This window comes from Catharus ustulatus, chromosome 24 (assembly GCF_009819885.2).
Source record: "Catharus ustulatus isolate bCatUst1 chromosome 24, bCatUst1.pri.v2, whole genome shotgun sequence".
In the NCBI taxonomy this organism is placed as follows: domain Eukaryota; kingdom Metazoa; phylum Chordata; class Aves; order Passeriformes; family Turdidae; genus Catharus; species Catharus ustulatus.
This window is the reverse complement of record NC_046244.1, coordinates 7,639,298-7,658,535: the sequence shown is the minus strand read 5'-3', so window position 1 is coordinate 7,658,535 and position 19,238 is coordinate 7,639,298. Positions and strand designations below refer to the sequence as shown.

The 19,238-nt window shown below is 52.5% G+C and overlaps 1 protein-coding gene across 3 annotated transcripts; it reads left to right on the top strand.

Annotated features, from left to right (window-relative positions):
* The first annotated feature begins 6,689 nt into the window (after positions 1–6,689).
* On the top strand, positions 6,690–19,163 carry GPR157 (G protein-coupled receptor 157). Of its 3 annotated transcripts, none has more exons than XM_033079490.1 (5): positions 6,690–7,089; positions 12,786–12,999; positions 14,647–14,841; positions 15,694–15,946; positions 18,384–19,163. In XM_033079490.1, the coding sequence occupies exons 1-4, from the start codon at positions 6,716–6,718 to the stop codon at positions 15,910–15,912; spliced, it is 1,002 nt and encodes a 333-aa protein (XP_032935381.1). In that variant the 5' UTR covers positions 6,690–6,715; the 3' UTR covers positions 15,913–15,946; positions 18,384–19,163. The 3 variants fall into 3 exon arrangements, with proteins under 3 accessions (XP_032935381.1, XP_032935382.1, XP_032935383.1); XM_033079491.1 differs by lacking the exon at positions 18,384–19,163 and adding an exon at positions 17,350–17,375; XM_033079492.1 differs by lacking the exon at positions 14,647–14,841.
* Positions 19,164–19,238: the final 75 nt, after the last annotated feature.

Below are 19,238 nucleotides of genomic sequence, written 5' to 3'. Positions count from 1 at the left end.
GTGTTTCTTTGGCAGTGTCTTAGCTGGTTGTTGTGAGCAATAGTCGAGGAAGCAATCAGCAAGTATACTGCCCTAGAAGTGCTGCACATTGTTGGGCTCTGCTGCCCAGGGCATCCCTTGGAGCTGAGCCAGGAGTGCCACAGGACCTCACTGCACCTGGAGAGGAAGAAAAAGCGAAGATGAACACTGCTGCAAGTCCTGTTCTTTCCTTGTCCTTCCCAAACCCCTCTGGAGGGCTCCCTTGCACCCTGTCCCTGCAGCAGAGCTGTCCCTTTGCACTTTTGCTGTTCAGATCCCTGGTGTGAGAGCTCTCAGGGAGGCTGATGTGCATCGTGGCTCTTTTCCAGCCTGGGGCTCTGTTTTCAGCTTTTTGTGCTGAGGTGTGGACAGCCCTGTCCAAAAATCCTCCTGCCTTTTGGCCTAAATATAAATACTAAATGTAAGAGGTGCAGTCCATCCCTTGCTGTTATAGGCAATGAGAATATTAGAAAATTATCACTGAAAAATTCCAGAGAGGCACCTCCTGCTCTCTGTGTCAGTCCCTCTGCAGTGCCCTGTCCCCAAGTGCCACCCCTCCCTCCCTGCTGGGTCTGATCATCAGGTCTTAAATGGAATTTTTGGTGTTTGTTGGTGGCAGGCTCTGTTTCATTGTGGAATGTACAATATTAATATCTGTATTTTTCTCCACGCAGCCGCAGCATGAAGGAATATCCCATATTAATCCCCTAATTTGAATTTGAAATTAATAACTATCACAACCCTTGGAGCATCCTTTAATCCATTGATTGCTGCTGGCTTGGTTCCAGCAGTGTCACTAATTGCATTCTGCCTGCAAAAAAATTTCTCATTGCTCAGAGGCTTTTTTTTTAATTATTATTTTTTTGAGAGCTGCTGGCTGGAATTCTTGTGCTATCTCTGCAGCCTGACACTTTTTAATGCTAATGGAACTGTTTAAAATGACTGAGCATCTCTGATGCTGGGAGAAAAGCCCCTGGGCTGGCTCAGGGGTTTGCCCTGGCTGGGTTTTGTGTGGGGGGCACAAACTCTGTGCTCAGTCCCAGCCCCATCCAGCAGCTTTTTCCAGGGTCATGTTTGCCTGGGGGCTGCTCCTCCATCCCCACCCTGAGCCAGCAGCTGAAGTTTGTTACTCCAGGAGCTGCCTCTTGTGTTGGTCTGGTTAAAAGGGATTTCCAGAGGACTGGGAATAAATTAAAACTATCTTTAATTCAATTTATTTTCAGTTAGCCTATCCAGAGGAGTGGGAATAAATTAAAAATGGCTTTAATTCCCTCAGTGTCAGTTCTGTGATGCCATGAGGGCACCTGGGCTGGTGCTGGCTTTGGTGACACATCTGGCTCCTGGAGGAGCTGCTGGAATTCAGGGTGGGTGGGTTCTGTTCTCTTTCACTGCCTGCCTGCCCTGTTGCTGGTTTTTCTTGGTAGCCACATTGGGAATGTATTTCCTTGTGGGTTTTTTACCTGGGTCTTCTGAATCTCCTTGGAGAAAGGTGTCTGGAGGGGGGCAGCTGCTGAGAGATGGTTCTGAAGCTCTGAGAGATCCTTCTGGAAGTTTCTGAGCAGCCCTGGATGTCTCAGCAGTGCTGTATCAAACACTGTCAGCATTGGTGTCTATGCAGAATGGAAGGGAAGGGGTTAATGAAGTCAAGGATTAGGTCCTTAATCTGTGCCAGGAGTGCAAGAAATGTAGATTTTTTTTTTTTTTTGGTGTCACATGCTAGAGAAAGCCCCAAAGGACCAGCATGAGGATTTCCAGCTCTCTCAGCACCTCTCTGCCCTGGGCTCCCTTTCAGCCACAGTGACCCCGAGGAGCAGGGGGTGACTCAGGAAAATCTCCCATTCTCCTGGAAATGAAGAGCTCAGGTGCTGGTAAAACTCTTGGCCTGATTTTTCATTTTCTAAATCGTGTGACAGCTCTGGAGTCAGGTCTGTGTTCCAGGCTGGGGTCTCACACAAACCCAGCCAGGCTGAGGGTCTGTGCCAGGGCAGGTTGTGCAGGGTGTGTTGAATTCTGGATTTCTCTGAGCAGGGTGGGAGTTGTGTGTTTTCACTGTTCTCAGCTGAGCCCTGAGCAGCTAAGGAGTGTGAGAAGCAATTGTTCTGGATTCCTTGGGTGGAATTATTGCATGGTTTGAGAGCTCAGACATTAAAGGGTTCTGGTTATTGCAGTGCTCATCTGCTTTTTAACTTTTTTAATGGGTTCAATGAAACTGGACTCAACTTCTTTTCCAGGCTCCTGCCTGAAAGTGCTGAGCTGTGGGGGTGATGCAGGACAGGAAAAGGTGACCAAGGTCCCTTTGCTGCTGGTGGAGGCACCTGCCTCTGTCAGGGGGGGATGGAGCTGGTGAGAGCAGGGCAGCAGGGATGGGAGAGCAGGGATGGGGCAGCAGGGATGGGAGAGCGATCCCTGGGATGGGAGAGCGATCCCTGGGATGGGAGAGCAGGGATGGGATGGGAGACCAATGATGGGAGAGAGATCCCTGGGATGGGAGAGCAATGATGGGAGAGAGATCCCTGGGATGGGAGAGCAGGGATGGGAGAGAGATCCCTGGGATGGGAGAGCAGTCCCTGGGATGGGAGAGCAGTCCCTGGGATGGAACAGTCCCTGGGATGGGAGAGCGATCCCTGGGATGGGAGAGCGATCCCTGGGATGGGAGAGCGATCCCTGGGATGGGAGAGAGATAGCAGGGATGGGAGAGCAGTGATGGGAGAGCAATCCCTGTGATGGGAGAGCAGTGATGGGAGAGCGATCCCTGGGATGGGAGAGCAGTGATGGGAGAGAGATCCCTGGGATGGGAGAGTGATCCCTGGGATAGAGCAGCAGTGATGGGAGAGCAATGATGGGAGAGTGATCTCTGGGATGGGAGAGTGATCTCTGGGATGGGAGAGTGATCTCTGGGATGGGAGAGCGATCCCTGTGATGGGACAATCCCTGTGATGGGACAATCCCTGTGATGGGACAATCCCTGTGATGGGACAATCCCTGTGATGGAGCAGCAGTGATGGGAGAGCAATCCCTGGGATGGGAGAGCAATGATGGGAGAGTGATCCCTGGGATGGGAGAGCAGGGATGGGAGAGCAATTCCTGTGATGGGACAATCCCAGTGATGGAACAGTCCCTGTGATGGGACAATCCCTGGGATGGAGCAGCAGTGACCCCTTGTGGGTGCTGAGGCTGCCTGGGGATGCTGCACTGGGAGTTTTGGGTGTTGGTTGTTCCATCCGTGCCCTTGGAGTTTTGGGTGTTGGTTGTTCCATCTGTGCCCTTGGAGTTTTGGGTGTTTGTTACCCCATCCTAGAGTGGGGAAGGCAGCTCGGGTTCTCTTGGCTCGGCTCTCAGATCAAAGAGCTGTAAATGGTGCAGAGGATTTCCCTCCTCCTGTGCCCCTGGGACGTGGGACAGGGTGCTGATGTGGGACAGGTGCTGATGTGGGACAGGTGCTGATGTGGGACAGGTGCTGATGTGGGACAGGGTGCTGATGTGGGACAGGGTGCTGATGTGGGACAGGGTGCTGATGGCTCAGGAGGAGCCCAGAGCTGGGCTGTGAGCATTTCAGGGGAGTCAGACACAGCCAGAGCAGAACTTGTGCCCGTGTGCTTCTCCTGGAGTGTCTGATCTCTGATGAGAGTGTCCCACTGGTGTGGCCCTGAATCCAGGAGAGCAGCAGGCGCAGTGAAGGCTCTGCTGTGATGTGCAGAGGTGCTCTGGGCTCTCAGCTCCTCATCACCACTTAAAAGCCCCACGGATCTGACCAGGCTCCCAGTTAATGGAGAACTGTGCCTCAGCCCAGCTTCCTACCCAGCTGCAAAGGCAAAGCAAAAACTTCTTGTGGAACCCATTTAAAAAATTGAAAGGTTACATCAGTACATTCTGTCTCACAGTGGAGGTAAATTTATGTGGTTACAGCTCAGCCAGTGCTTTATGAGATGCAGAGTGCAGCCTGTGTTTCAGAAACTCTTTTAGTAGTTGGTGGGGTGAATTCCAGTCATTAAAAAAGATTTTCTGTGTCTTTTCACCAAATACCATGTTGCTTTAACTCCCTGTGCTGTGAAAAGCATCTGAAGGTGCAATTCTGAAAGGAGAATTTTCATTGTGTGCGTTGCTGTATGACAAATTACTTCCTTAGATTTTTATTCCTGGGCTACAGACAAGGCTGAACTGAGCTGTGTCTTTGGGCAGCTCCCAAATATTCCTGTTCTTGGGGCAGTGCAGATTGCTGGGGGCTGGAGGAGGAGTGCTCAGGCAGGGACAGCACAGGAATGCCACAGAGCTGCTGAGTGTCCTGCACGTGGAGCTGCAGGGAATGGAAGGTGGTGGGAATCTTCAGTAAGAATTATTTGCCTTTTGTTGCTCAGTTTTGAAGCACAAACTCTGAGTGGTGACTTCTGTGTGCAGACTTCCTGTACTCTTATTTTAGAAAACAGGGGAGACCCAGCAGAAAATCCTCTGCCTGTCCTATTTCAGGTTGTTAGGGGAAATATCCATTTCTCCATTTTTTATTTCAACAATTATCATGACCTGACAAGTCTTTTTAGAACTGAGGAGAAAGGGATATCTGAATCACAAGTGAGTGGAAATGCAAGTTCTGGATTTATCTTGATTCTCTATCTGGCAAGACTTCATTAAGCTGTGGTGTGGAGCCACATCCATCACCCAAAATCAAAGCAGCTCACCAAGGCAGGGTGTTTGCTGCGTGGCTGGGGTAGGTGGGGCTTGTGCTATAAAATTGGGGAAAAGGGAAACCAGGGAACAAGGAGGAAGCCAAGAATGTGTGGGAGAAACAACTGGGAATGCAGCCCTGACAAAGCTTTGTCTCGTGGGGCGTTTTTGAGGGGTCAGGCGGTAGCTAAAGAAAGCCTGCAAAAATGCTAAAGTTTAAAAAGCTGTCGGTGTCAGGTTGTGTGGGGGGAAAATGCAAGTTGCTGCAGCTTCCTTTTTCTATAAAAAACATGCAGAAGGCATCACGCTCCAAAAATAAATTGCTAGGAAAGTAAAGCCGGCTTGGCTGAAGTTTGAGCAGTAGCTGAGGTACGCTGAAAGAAGATCTTGTTTCCGAAGGAAGCAGCTCGTGTGTAAATCAGTGTAGGAATCCTGGCAGCTGTGGGCCAGCAGGGGAGCTGAGATGTGCCCTGTCCTTGGGGAAGGAGCCGGGGACAGGAGGTGTCCGGAGCCGGGGACAGGAGGTGTCCAGAGCCGGGGACAGGAGACCACAGCCACTCAGGCGTTTATTCTGTCCCGCTCCCCGCTGCTCTCGGCGGCCAGGGCGGGTTTATTCATTGAAAGGGAAAAAAACTAAAAAAACCCAAAACTCGATCCTTGTCCTGATCCCGATCCCTGTCCGGATTGCGGTCCCGATCCCGGTCGCTGTCCCGATCCCTGCTGTTCGGATTGTGGTCCCTGTCCCGGTGCCGGTCCCGGTCTCGGTCCAGGTCTCTGTCCCGGTCCCGATCCCTCTTCCCGGTCCCTGTCTCTGTCCCGGTCCCGATCCCTGTCCGGATTGCGATCTCTGTCCCGGTCTCTGTCCCTCTCCCTATTCCCGGTCCCTGTCTCTGTCCCGGTGCCGGTCCCTGTCCCGATCCCGGTCCCTGTCCCGGTCCCGATCCCTGTCCGGATTGCGATCTCGGTCCCTGTCCCGGTCCCGGTCCCGGTCCGGATCCCTGTCCCGGTCCCTGTTCCCGATCCCTGTCCCGGTCCCTATTCCCGGTTTCTGTCCCGGTCCCTCTCCCGGTCTCTATCCCTGTCTCTGTCCCTGTCCCAGTCCCTGTCCCGGTCCGGATCCCTGTTCGGATTGCGATCTCGGTCCCGGTCCCTGTCCCTGTCCCGGTCCCGGCTCGGGTTAGGGGCCAGCCCGCTCTCACATGACGCCGGGGGCGGGCCGGGCCGGGCCGGGCCGGGCTCTGCCGCTCCCGGGGCTGCTCCGGCGGCTGCAGCGGCGGCTCCGGGCGGGCCGGGCTCGGGACAGAGCGGGGCGGGCACTGCGGGCACTGCGGGCACTGCGGGCAGAGAGCGCCCGGACCGCGGGGCTGCATCGCGCTGTCCCCTCTCTGTCCCCTCCCCTCCTCTTCTCTCTGTCCCCTCCCCTCCTGTCTGTCCCCTCCTCTCTGTCCCCTCACTATCCCGCTGCTGTCCTTTCATTATCCCCCTCTGTCGCTCCACTATCCCCTCTCTATCCCTGTCTGTCCCTTCACTATCCCGTGTCTGTCCCCTGTCTGTCCCCTCTTTATCCCCCTCTCTGTCCCCTGTCTGTCCCTCTCTGTCCCTCTCTGTCCCCTGTCTGTCCCTTCACTATCCTCTGGTGTGCCCTCTCGCTTCTCTCCGCTGTCCCCTGTCCGTCCCCTGTCCCCCCGTCTGTCCCTGTCTGTCCCTCTCTATCCCGTGTCTGTCCCCTGTCTGTCCCCTCATTATCCCCCTCTCTATCCCCTGTCTGTCCCTTCACTATCCCTCTGGTGTCCCCTCTCGCTCCTCTCCGCTGTCCCCTGTCCGTCCCCTGTCCGTCCGTCCCCTGTCCCCCGCGTCTGTCCCCCCACTATCCCCTGTCTGTCCCCTTTCTATCCCTTGTCCGTCCCCTGTCTGTCCGTCCCTGTCCCCCTGTCTGTCCCCCCATTATCCCCCGTCTGTCCCCTCTCTGTCCGTCCCCCGTGTCCCCCCGTGTCCCCCCGTGTCCCCCCTTGTCCCCCCGTGTCCCCCCTGTCCCGGGATGTCCCCGCTGCCCCCCACGCCGCTGTTCTGGGCGGAGCGCGGGGCAGTGCTGGTGTCCTGCGCTCTGTCCTGCGTGGGCTCGGTGCTGCTGCTCTGCTCCCAGGCGCTGTGGCCGGAGCTGCGGACGCGCCCGCGGCAGCTGCTGCTCTACCTGTCCGTGTCCGACCTGCTCTCGGCCCTCTCCTACTCCTACGGGGTGCTGCGGGACTTCCAGCGCTCCTCGTGGGACTGCGTGCTGCAGGGAGCCCTGTCCACCTTCGCCAACACCAGCTCCTTCTTCTGGACCATGGCCATCGCGCTCTACCTGTACCTGAGCATCGTCAGGGGCTCGCCCACGGGCTCGGGATTGCTCTGGGGTTTCCACGTTGTGAGGTGGGTGCAGAGCGAGCCCCGGCACCCCCACCCTGCCGTGCTGGGCTGGGGATGGAGCCTGGCTGTGCCCTGGGTCCCTGTGCTTCTCTTGTCCCTCTCAGATTCCTTCCAAGCAGGGACTGTGCTGTCTTTTCACTAACCCAGCCTGCTCGTCCCCCCTTTCCCTTCCCAGCTGAAGAGTTGGAGATGAGTTGGTTTTTTTTGTTCAAGGTCACTTAGAGGAATCTGTGGCAAGTTCTAACGACTGAAAATCCTGGCTTCTGCTTTCCCTGCAGCCTGCTCTGATGTTCTAGAAATAACACAGCAAACCTTGTGTCTGTGGTGCCTGCCTGCTCCTGTTTGGGATCTGTTCCCAAGGGTTCCCAACTTCCACCTGAGCCTGGGCTGTGGATCCTTCCCCTCTGCTGTAATTCCATACTCACAGAGAATGTTGTCCACAAGTGATGAAACTGCTGCAGGAGCGCTCTGAAGGTTGTTTTGGTGTGTTTGATTGAAAGCAGGACAAACCAGACCCACAGCTTAGCTTTATGTCTCAGCTTCTGCTATTTAGGGCACTGATTTTCCACATCATGTTCAGTAAAAGCTTTCATTATGCAGTTGGAGCTTGTGGAATCATGTGCTGAGCAAAAGAGTGATCCTTTAGTCCTCCGTGTTGCCAAGCTTTTGCAATAAATTATGAGAGGAGTGATCTGGTTTAAAAGGGGAAAAAAAGCCCTCAGGACAAGTAGAGAATTTTCTTTGGTTTCTTAATGCAATATTTATCCCCTTTTAGTTTCCTACAGCACTGTTTGGCTCAGTAGAGCTGAGTCCAGGTGAGGATGGGCCAGGGAGAGGCTCTGAGCCAGGGAGGCAGCTCAGCCCTGCCCTGGCTGCTGTGGGGGCTGCACATGGCCCTGGCACAGCTGGAGCTCAGAGAGGCACTGGAGCATTTGTGTCATTCTATGGAGTGGCTGTGGTGAGGACAGGGTGCTGCTGAAGAGCCTCGTGTTGTTTAGGGGATATAAAAACCAAGTCTGGCTCCATCAGAGACATCAAAGAGCTCAGGCAAATCTGGCCCGTTTGTGATTTCCCCGTCTGCTAATTGCTTGTGTGGCTTTTTTCTGTGCTTCAGTTTCTCCATCTGCTTTAATGCTCCTCAGCCTTGTCAGCTACCGAGTGTGGAGAGGAACAGAGCCACTGAAACAGCTCTGGCTGCAATCTGTGCACTCTGAAAACTGTAAAAATGCTGGGAGACACAGAGGGAGAGATGCTCAAACTGAGCTGCCTCTGGGTGAATTTGTTCAGTTTGTTTTTGGTTCTTTACAATAGAAGTGGAATGGCACCTTGGTACTGGTCAGCACCATTTGCTCTTTTAAAGGCTGTTGAGCACCTGTGCTCAGGTTCTGCCTCCTCTGAAGCTGCTTGTGCTTTATGATCTGTCTGAAAAGCCAGAGAAAACAAGTGAGGACGTGTTCTCTGCCCATCCCCTCGTGACACATCACCCTGCTTTCCTTCCCTGCCCTCTGGGAGTTACCTGAGCAATAAAATCCTGGACATCTCGCCTGGAGATGGAGCTGACTAAATACACGTTGGGAGTCAGAGCCCAGAATTTTCCTGAGGGAAATCAGGATGTCACAGGGGATCCAACCTGCCAGACAGGTTTGTGCCACAGGGATTCCTGTGGTAACACATCCACCAATTCAGGCTGAGAGCTGCAGCCTCTGCTTGGCTTTTAAACCTGTTGAGCTCGGAGGAGCTTTGAAAACAAGGCTCCAGTCAGCTTGGGGAGCACTTAGGCAGCTGTAAAATGTGAGTTCTGGCATCCAGCGTGCAAATGAGCAGGGCTGCCTCAGTGCTGCTGAATTTCCAAGTGTCAGGTGATGGAAAACTTCACCTTTGGTGGGACAGAGCTTGGTCCAAACTCGGTGAGGAATGGGCCAGACAGACAGAACCCACCTTGGGATTGTGTCCTGCTTGGCTTTTGGTACCAATTGCTGACAACATTTGAAGGGTTTTCATTTCATGGTCAGGCTGGGCAGGTCATTATAATCACAAATAAATACACCTATTTTTAAAAAATCTATAGCATATGCATGCTTATATATTAATATATATATTTATATATAAAATATGAATATATACTTATACATATATTTATGCATGTAGTTTATATTTTATATAATATAAATATATAATTTATACATTTATAACCATCCATATTCATATCCATGGAATATATATGGATTAATCCATTGTTGATGTCACTCCTGCATGGTGGATGGGGGCAGATTTGGAGTTCTGGTTGCAATGTGTGCTCAGAGCCCCTGCCTGGGCTATCCTGGTTTTTCCCTCTGCTGGCAGGATGCTCCTTGTCCAACCTGTGCAGGCAGGTGACAGCAAATCTGCTTGTGAGAGCCTCAGGGGGAAAAGCAGCTGTGCAGCATAAATCAAAATGTGGTTATTGAGCAATCTGACCCCAGCAAAGCAGGGCAGGCTGAGCAGTGCTGGGGCTCAGGTCCTCACCTCCCCCTGTTTTGGTGTGGCTGTGCAAAGATCTGCTGGGCTGGGTGAGTTTTTATTCACAGATTACCTGAGCAGCATTGCAGGAGTGGGTCCTGCTGTGTCTGTCTCACAGGTTGGATTTCCTGCCTTTTACAGAAGGAGGAATCACCTCCCCTTGTCTCCCACACTTTGCATCCAGGTGTGCTCTGGGGAGCACATAATTGCTTTTTGGAGGAATATTTCTGCTTCTCTGTTCCCCTGGGTCCTTTTTATTCCAACCTTACACACCCCCTGGGTGATGAGTCCTGCTTCTCCAGTTCCTCCCTTCCAGCTCAGTGAAAGTTTTGGCATTTGCAGCTCTCCTGAAGCTGTCACTCCCCAGAACAACCAAGCCCCCAGTCTCAGTTCTGCTTTCCAGCCTGCTGAAATGGAGCTGAAGTTCACAGAAATGTCTGATTCCTTCCTAGGTCCTTTCTGATTTCACTTTGTTGGTAATCCTTGTCTTGGTGTTAGTGTCAATATCTGATCCCTCAGTGCTCTTCCATTAAATAGAATTAATTAAATATAATTCCTGTTAACACAGCAGTTTTCTTCTTCCTTCCACCAGTGATCTCCTGAAGGGTTTTAGGTCCCTTTCTTGGTGAGTTATTTCCTCCTGTGGCCTCTCTGTGTCTGTGCTTGCACTGTCCTGTCTCACATCACACACTGCACTTTTACCTGGCTTTAGCTCCATTCTCCTTCAGCTGCCTGATGAGATCATTATTCAGGCAAATTAATTTTTAAATTCACTTCCTTTTTGTTGTGCCCTGGTGCCTTTGCACGGTTTCTCTGAGGAAGTGCCATTTCTCTTGAATTCTTTACCTCAGAGCTCGGTTCTGCCAGCAGTGCTGGGATGGCAGCTCCTGAATTTGCAGCTTTTTCTGAGGAATTTCCAGTCTGACCAAAGTGATCCCGAGCTGAGTGCAGACCTTCGTGGTGGTGGTGACGTTTGGGATGTTTTTAGAAGTGTGCCCTGATAACAGAGTGGGGAGGGCTTCCTGCAGCACAACTGTCCTGAAATAACAGCACTGGCTTGGATTAGCACTGCCTGTTCCAAGCTGAGCCCTGAGACAAAATGTTCTAAACGGGCTGAGGAGTTCTCTTGGAATTTTTTACAGATGTCTATTTATATTTATATTTATATTTATATTTATATTTATATTTATATTTATATTTATATTTACATCTATATCTATATTTTATTTTATTTTTCATTTCTATATTTTTATTTCTATATTTTATGTATTTTTCTATTTTATTTCTATATTTTATGTATTTTTCTATTTTATTTCTATATTTTATATATTTTTCTATTTTATTTCTATATTTTATATCTTTTTCTATTTTATTTCTATATTTTATATCTTTTTCTATTTTATTTCTATATTTTATATCTTTTTCTATTTTATTTCTATATTTTATATCTTTTTCTATTTTATTTCTATATTTTATATCTTTTTCTATTTTATTTCTATATTATATATTTTTTATATTTTATTTCTGTTTTATATATATTTTCTATATTTTATATATTTTTATTTCTATAATTTATATATATTTTATATATTTATATTTTTATTTCTATATTTTATATATATTTTAATATATTTATATTTTTACATATATTTATATTTATCCTTACAGTTTTATTTATATTTATTCCTTTTGTGAGCAGCTGAATCCATACATTATTTAAGAGTAGGAAATGGGGTATTTCTGAAATCTAATATGGGATTATCTGCAGTTGGGGTGTGGAGTTTCAGATAATCTGGTTGAGGCAGCTGCTGTTTGCCTGCCCAGGCTGGTGTCTGATTTTGGGGGGCAGGATCCCGTCCGTGCTGCTGCAGCTGCTGCAGCTGTCAGTGAGAGAAACCAGTGCTGGGTTTGTGTCTCTGCACCTGGGGCTGTCCTGAGCCCTGTCCTGGGGGTGTCCTGAGCCCTGTCCCCTCCCTGGCAGGGCAGGTGACACTGGAGCAGGGCACTGCTGCCTGGCATTCCTGTCTGGGCCGAGGGATTTTTCTCTTCTTCCTCGTGGTTTCTTGTGGGCAGCCCAAGCTGCTGAGTGACTTAATTCGAGTGTGTCACCACAGTTGTTTTTCTTCTAAATGCTTCCCTGTGTTTGCCTGTGCTGGCAAGAGAAGCCAAAGTCACTGGTCCAAGTTATGTAGATGTGGCTTCCCTTTGCTTTCTTAGCTTTTTGCTGTTACTACCAGTACTTTTCCCTGGCTCTTTGTCCTTCAGAAATTATATTTTTGATCCCAAAGTACTGCTACACCTCCACTTAAACCACTGACGGAATGAAGTAGAGGATTTCTTTGTGTGCTGAGCTTCACTTTGGAATCAGAAGTGGGACTTGGCTGCTTGTGCTCTGCAAGCTCAGGATGCTGGGTGCTGCAGGAAAATCCCATTTTACAGCACCTGGACCTGTCAGAGCATCAATCTCAGTGTCCAGGGGTGGGAGCTGGGGTGGGTGCTGCAGGAAAATCCCATTTTACAATGCCTGGACCTGTCAGAGCATCAGTCTCTGTGTCCAGGGGTGGGAGCTGGGCTGGGTGCTGCAGGAAAATCCCATTTTACAGCACCTGGACCTGTCAGATCTTTAATCTCAGTGTCCAGGGGTGGGAGCTGGAGTGGGTGCTGCAGGAAAATCCCATTTTACAGTGACTGGCCCTGTCAGATCCTCAATCTCTGTGTCCAGGGGTGGGACCTGAGGTGGATGCTGCAGGAAAATCCCATTTTACAGTGCCTGGACCTGTCAGATCCTCAATCTCTGTGTCCAGGGGTGGGACCTGAGGTGGATGCTGCAGGAAAATCCCATTTTACAGTGCCTGGACCTGTCAGATCTTTCATCTCCCTGTGTCCAGGGGTGGGAACTGGGCTGGGTGCTGCTGCCCTGGGTGTGCTGTGCAGGGCAGCTCTGCCTGCAGCACATCCCTGCAGCTCTGCCTGCAGCACATCCCTGCAGCTCTGCCCTCACTGCTGGGCTCCCCAGGATGGGGATTTGCACTCCTGGCTCATCCCTGCCCAGCTCCTGGTGGCCACTTGCCCTGGGCTGCTGCAGGTTGGGATGAGCACTGGGGATCCCCCCATTTCCCCCCATTCCCCCCATTTCCCGAGGGGAGGGGGGCTCAGCTGGGGCTGTCCCTGCCCTGACCTGGCTCTCTGTGTCCCCCCAGCTGGGGGGTGCCCCTGGCCATCACGGTGGCCGCCGTGGCTCTCAGGAAGATCGGCTACGACGCCTCCAACGTGTCCGTGGGCTGGTGCTGGGTGAACCTGGACGCTGAGGATCGGCTCCTGTGGATGCTGCTGACAGGGAAGGTCTGGGAGATGCTGGCCTATGTGACCCTGCCCGTGCTCTACATCCTCATCAGGAAGCACATTAACAGAGCAGTGAGTATTGAGTGTTCTGTGCGTGCTTCCACCCCCATTTCCATCCACTTTCCACCCCCATTTCCATCGACTTTCCATCCACTGCAGTGTCCCCAGCCCAGATCCAACACCATCACACAGTGACTTAGCACACAGGGTGTAAAAACCCTTTGAAAAGGAGCAGGGGCTGTGGGATGTTCAGAGGGAAATGCTACAGTAAGAATTGAAACAGAATGTGAAGGACAAATCCAGCTTTAATCAGTTTTCTGCAAGTTCTGCTTGTAGCAAGATTGGAATTCTCAGTCCTTTATTGGAATTCTCAGTCCTTTATTGGAATTCTCAGTCCTTTTAGTGTCTCCAGAGATAGTTTGTTTGTGAATGTTCCTTTGTACTGGCAGCTCCGTTTGCAGTCCAGCCTGGGTGGCTTTGGGCAGCTGAGTCCTGGCAGGGCTGTGGAGCTCAGAGCTGCAGCTGTGGCTGTTCCTGTGAGCTCACAGGACCCAGGCATCGAGGACAGCATGTGCAGAACAGACAAACCCACCCCAGAGTGCAGGAAGGAGCTGCAGAGATTCCTGTGTTAGGGGGAAAAAAGCCCCACGTGTGGGTAGAGTCCTTCTGGAAATCAGTCCCTGTCTCAGGGTTTTGCTCAGTCCCTGTCCCAGGTTTTGCTCAGTCCCTGTCCCAGGTTTTGCTCAGTCCCTGTCCCAGGTTTTGCTCAGTCCCTGTCTCTCAGGTTTTGCTCAGTCCCTGTCTCTCAGGTTTTGCTCAGTCCCTGTCTCTCAGGTTTTGCTCAGTCCCTGTCTCTCAGGTTTTGCTCAGTCCCTGTCTCTCAGGTTTTGCTCAGTCCCTGTCTCTCAGGTTTTGCTCAGTCCCTGTCTCAGGGTTTTGCTCAGTCCCTGTCTCTCAGGTTTTGCTCAGTCCCTGTCCCAGGTTTTGCTCAGTCCCTGTCCCAGGTTTTGCTCAGTCCCTGTCCCAGGTTTTGCTCAGTCCCTGTCTCTCAGGTTTTGCTCAGTCCCTGTCTCTCAGGTTTTGCTCAGTCCCTGTCTCTCAGGTTTTGCTCAGTCCCTGTCTCTCAGGTTTTGCTCAGTCCCTGTCTCAGGTTTTGCTCAGTCCCTGTCCCAGGTTTTGCTCAGTCCCTGTCTCTCAGGTTTTACTCAGTCCCTGTCCCAGGTTTTGCTCAGTCCCTGTCTCTCAGGTTTTGCTCAGTCCCTGTCTCTCAGGTTTTGCTCAGTCCCTGTCTCTCAGGTTTTGCTCAGTGCTGTCCTTGCTCCCTCCCTGCAGCTCTCAGGGATTGTTTGAAGCCCTGGAGCTGTCCCATGTCCCAGGTTTTGCTCAGTCCCTGTCCCAGGATTTTGCTCAGTGCTGTCCCTGCTCCCTCCCTGCAGCTCTCAGGGATTGTTTGAAGCCCTGGAGCTGTCCCATATCCCAGGTTTTGCTCACTCCTGTCCCTGCTCCCTCCCTGCAGCTCTCAGGGATTGTTTGAAGCCCTGGAGCTGTCCCATGTCCCAGGTTTTGCTCACTCCTGTCCTCCCTGCAGCTCTCGGGGGATGTTTAAAGCCCTGGAGCTGTCCCATGTCCCAGGTGTCCTCCCTGCAGCTCTCAGGGATTGTTTGAAGCCCTGGAGCTGTCCCATGTCCCAGGTTTTGCTCTCTCCTCTCCTCCCTGCAGCACGCTGCTCTCTCTGAGTACCGCCCCATCCTGCCTGGAGCCCCTGCCCTGCAGCCCCGCTCCAGCATTGCAGACAAGAAACTCATCCTCATCCCCATCATCTTCATCTTCCTCCGCATCTGGAGCACGGTGCGCTTCATCCTGACCCTGTGCAACTCCCCCGCCGTGCAGAACCCCGTCCTGGTCGTGCTGCACGTGAGTGTTTGCTGGGAAATGCATCCAGGGGCACCTGGGGGGCAGAGAACCCTTTGGTGCTCCCAGTATTGCATTTTTGGGGGGGTGGAGTTGTGAGAGCACCTGCTCCCCTGAGGTGAGCCCTGCCTGGGGAGCAGCAGTGACAGAAATGCAGAAATGCAGAAATGCTCCTGCTGCAATTCTGTCCCCGCTGCTGCAGCAGCATCTAGTGGCTGCAGAGGAAAGCTGCAGGGGAAAATTGCACTGGGTGCAGAGGAAAAGGATGGACAGGAGCAGCTGCTGCAGGCAAAGCAGCTCCCACAGCAATTTTGGGTGTCTGTCCTCCAGCAGGGCTCAGCCTGCTCCTGCACCAGCACACCACAGCCCCCTGGTCTGCTCATGGGTGCTTTTATTGGGGAAAAAAAAGTTAATTTTTCTGAATTCCTTGCTCTCAGTGCCAGCTCACCACAGCCCCCTAGTCTGCTCATGGGTGCTTTTTTGGGGGGGAAAAAAAAGCTGATTTTTCTGAATTCCTTGTTCTCAGTGCCAGCTCACCACAGCCCCCTGTTCTGCTCATGGGTGCTTTTATTGGGGGAAAAAAAAAAGTTCATTTTCTTGAGTTCCTTGTTCTCAGTGCCAGCTCACCACAGCCCCCTGGTCTGCTCATGGGTGCTTTTTTTGGGGGAAAAAAAAGCTGATTTTTCTGAATTCCTTGTTCTCAGTGCCAGCTCACCACAGCCCCCTGGTCTGCTCCTGGGTGCTTTTTTTGGGGAAAAAAAAAGTTAATTTTTCTGAATTCCTTGCTCTCAGTGTCAGTACTGGCACGCTGGGCTGTGGGAGCAGCCCTGGCTGATTCCTGTCCTGCCCTTGCAGGGAATTGGGAACACGTTCCAAGGAGGAGCCAACTGCATCCTGTTCGTGCTGTGCACACGGGTGGTGAGGGCCAGGCTGCTCTCCCTGCTCTGCTGTGGCCACTGTGCCACCCTGGGCTCCCCAGGCTCCTGGCAGCAGCCACAGCCCCACAAGGACAAGGACAAGGACAAGGATGTGCCCAGCCCTGAGCAGAACAAGCCGCTGCTCTCCAGCACCTGAGCTGCCCTGGATGATGCTGATTGCTTCTCTCATGGTAAAATCACAGAGATTTTTTTTTTTTTTTTCCTGCTGCACAGATGGGAGGGGTGGGAGCAGTGGCAGGGGGTTCTGCTGCTGCTCTGGGGGTTCTGCTGCTGCTCTGGGGGTTCTGCTGCTGCTCTGGGGGTTCTGCTGCTGCTCTGGGGGTCCCTGGCTGACTCTGCAGCCCCATCACACTCCCAAACTCTTTCCAGAACTGCTCTGCTCCCCTGAGCTGCTCCTGGAGCCTGTAGAGGAGGAACTGGACTGCAGGGCTGTCTCAGAACAGGACAGCACTCAGAACTGGAGAGGAATTGGTGGCTGTTTTTAATGTGAGATGCCACGTGCACACACATTTCATCAGCACAGAGCAGATGTTTGGTGCCCCAAGTTCCAAGCACAGAGTCCTGGGAGACTGAGGTGCCTCCTGTTCTTTCCTGAAGCCTTGGCATTCCCTTTATAATCACAGGAGTAAATTTAAACCCTAATGTGTAAACACAGGGAGTCCCCAGGGGCTCCTGAGCCCATTTCATGGGGCTGCTGAATGGCTCTGCTCCTCAGCCTCCCTGCAGTCTGGGAAAGGTGGATGGGAGCATCTTATCTGGGCCAGAGACGACTTCAAGAGGTTTTTCCCCTCCTTTCAAAAGGCTTTTAAAAACTTCTGAGAGCTAAATAGCAACCTTGATAGCTCAACCTCTTGTGAATCCCAAAAGGCTTGGAAAGAGGAGCTGTGTTAGAGTTCTTGCAGAAAGGTAGGATAGGAATTTTCAAATTCTGTGAGATGTAGTATTATGCTGTGTACAGTTTTTTTAAAGCCAGTCCTGAACAGAGAAAGTAAAATTGTCACCACCTTGGCTTAAGGAAAAACAAAACCAAAAATAATCAAAACAGACTCCATGTTCTCAGATTGCCTTTTTCCATTACAGAGCTCTGAGAAATGCTTTTGGAGGAATGTGCCAGGGTTACATTTCCAGCTCTGGAGTGTCACTGTGCCCTGTTCTGTGCAGTCCCAGGGTGGTGGCACAGCCCTGGAGTGTCACTGTGCCCTGTTCTGTGCAGTCCCAGGATGGTGGCACAGCTCTGGAGTGTCACTGTGCCCTGTTCTGTGCAGTCCCAGGATGGTGGCACAGCCCTGGAGTGTCACTGTGCCCTGTTCTGTGCAGTCCCAGGGTGGTGGCACAGCCCTGGAGTGTCACTGTGCCCTGTTCTGTGCAGTGCCAGGATGGTGGCACAGCTCTGGATTGTCTCTGTGCCCTGTTCTGTGCAGTCCCAGGATGGTGGCACAGCTCTGGAGTGTCACTGTGCCCTGTTCTGTGCAGTCCCAGGGTGGTGACACAGCTCTGGAGTGTCACTGTGCCCTGTCCTGCAGGTGTGGGGTGGTGGCACAGCTCTGGATTGTCTCTGTGCCCTGTCCTGCAGGTGAGGGATGGTGGCACAGCTCTGGAGTGTCACTGTGCCCTGTTCTGTGCAGTCCCAGGGTGGTGGCACAGCTCTGGAGTGTCACTGTGCCCTGTTCTGTGCAGTCCCAGGGTGGTGGCACAGCCCTGGAGTGTCACTGTGCCCTGTTCTGTGCAGGTGAGGGATGGTGGCACAGCTCTGGATTGTCACTGTGCCCTGTTCTGTGCAGTCCCAGGGTGGTGGCACAGCCCTGGAGTGTCTCTGTGCCCTGTTCTGTGCAGTCCCAGGGTGGTGGCACAGCTCTGGAGTGTCACTGTGCCCTGTTCTGTGCAGTGCCAGGGTGGTGGCACAGCCCTGGAGTGTCACTGTGCCCTGTTCTGTGCAGTGCCAGGGTGGTGGCACAGCTCTGGATTGTCTCTGTGCCCTGTTCTGTGCTGGTGTGGGGTGGTGGCACAGCCCTGGAGTGTCACTGTGCCCTGTTCTGTGCAGTGCCAGGGTGGTGGCACAGCTCTGGAGTGTCACTGTGCCCTGTTCTGTGCAGTCCCAGGGTGGTGGCACAGCCCTGGAGTGTCACTGTGCTCTGTTCTGTGCAGGTGTGGGGTGGTGGCACAGCCCTGGAGTGTCTCTGTGCCCTGTTCTGTGCAGTGCCAGGGTGGTGACACAGCTCTGGATTGTCTCTGTGCCCTGTTCTGTGCAGTGCCAGGGTGGTGGCACAGCTCTGGAGTGTCACTGTGCCCTGTTCTGTGCAGTGCCAGGGTGGTGGCACAGCCCTGGAGTGTCACTGTGCCCTGTTCTGTGCAGTGCCAGGGTGGTGGCACAGCTCAGGATTGTCTCTGTGCCCTGTTCTGTGCAGGTGTGGGGTGGTGGCACAGCCCTGGAGTGTCACTGTGCCCTGTTCTGTGCAGTCCCAGGGTGGTGGCACAGCCCTGGATTGTCTCTGTGCCCTGTCCTGCAGGTGAGGGATGGTGGCACAGCCCTGGATTGTCTCTGTGCCCTGTTCTGCAGGTGAGGGATGGTGGCACAGCTCTGGATTGTCTCTGTGCCCTGTCCTGCAGGTGAGGATGGTGCCACAGTCCCACAGAGGGAGCTGCAGCCCGGGGAAAGCGGCGCTGGAGAGGCTGAGCCTGCACAGGTCCCGTTCCTCGCTCCTCATCTGAGTCAGGATCCTCTGGAACAGCCTGTGCTCACTTTGTGTTCAGCTGTGCTCCAGTTTATCTCCTCTCCTTCCCCTCACCCTGCCCTGTCAACCTTAAAACTTGTTTGGGGTCTTGTTTTTGTGACGAGCCCAACACCTGGAGGGCTGTGAGCTGCACAAAGCTGTGGGGACAGGAGAGCTGCTGGAGGAATGGGCTGTGTGAGCCTTCCCCAGGCTGTGGGGACACAAAAGCTGCTGGAGGGGCTGGGCTGTGCTGGCCATGGCTGTGTGAGCCTTCCCCAGAGCTCCAGCCTGCTCTTCCCTCGAGCAGGACAAGAGTTTATTTTGTGCTGGGGATGCATGGTGCTCTGGAGGGTTCATCCCTCCTCCTCGGTGCTTAGGGTCAGGTTTAGGTTTGTGGTGGCAGCTTGGGGGTTCTCCTGGGGGGGATCAGAGCCCTGCAGGCTCCCTCAGTGCTCAGGGATTTTGGGATGTGCCCCCAGCTCCAGCAGGGACAGCCCCTGCCAGCAGCAGGTCAGCTCTGAGCTCCTGTGTTTGTGCCTTGGGACTGATGGATCACGCTGGGGAGGGGATGGGCCTTTGTGTCATCATGTTTTACCTTATTACAGCTCCTCACTTGCTTGTTTTTAAAGTATTTTCTCCAACTTTTACAAAATAAAGTTCTGTTTCTTTACTAGGAGACTCTGCCCAGCATTGCATTTGTGCAGCAAAAACAGGATCTTGTCTGGTTCTTGTTTCCAGAGCCCCAGCTCTG

Coding starts and splice junctions, on each gene's coding strand:
- GPR157 (XM_033079490.1), top strand. CDS start 6,716: ATGTCCCCGCTGCCCCCCACGCCGCTGTTCTGGGCGGAGCGCGGGGCA. Junction 7,090..12,785: donor TGGGGTTTCCACGTTGTGAG/GTGGGTGCAGAG, acceptor GTGTCCCCCCAG/CTGGGGGGTGCCCCTGGCCA. Junction 13,000..14,646: donor GGAAGCACATTAACAGAGCA/GTGAGTATTGAG, acceptor TCCTCCCTGCAG/CACGCTGCTCTCTCTGAGTA.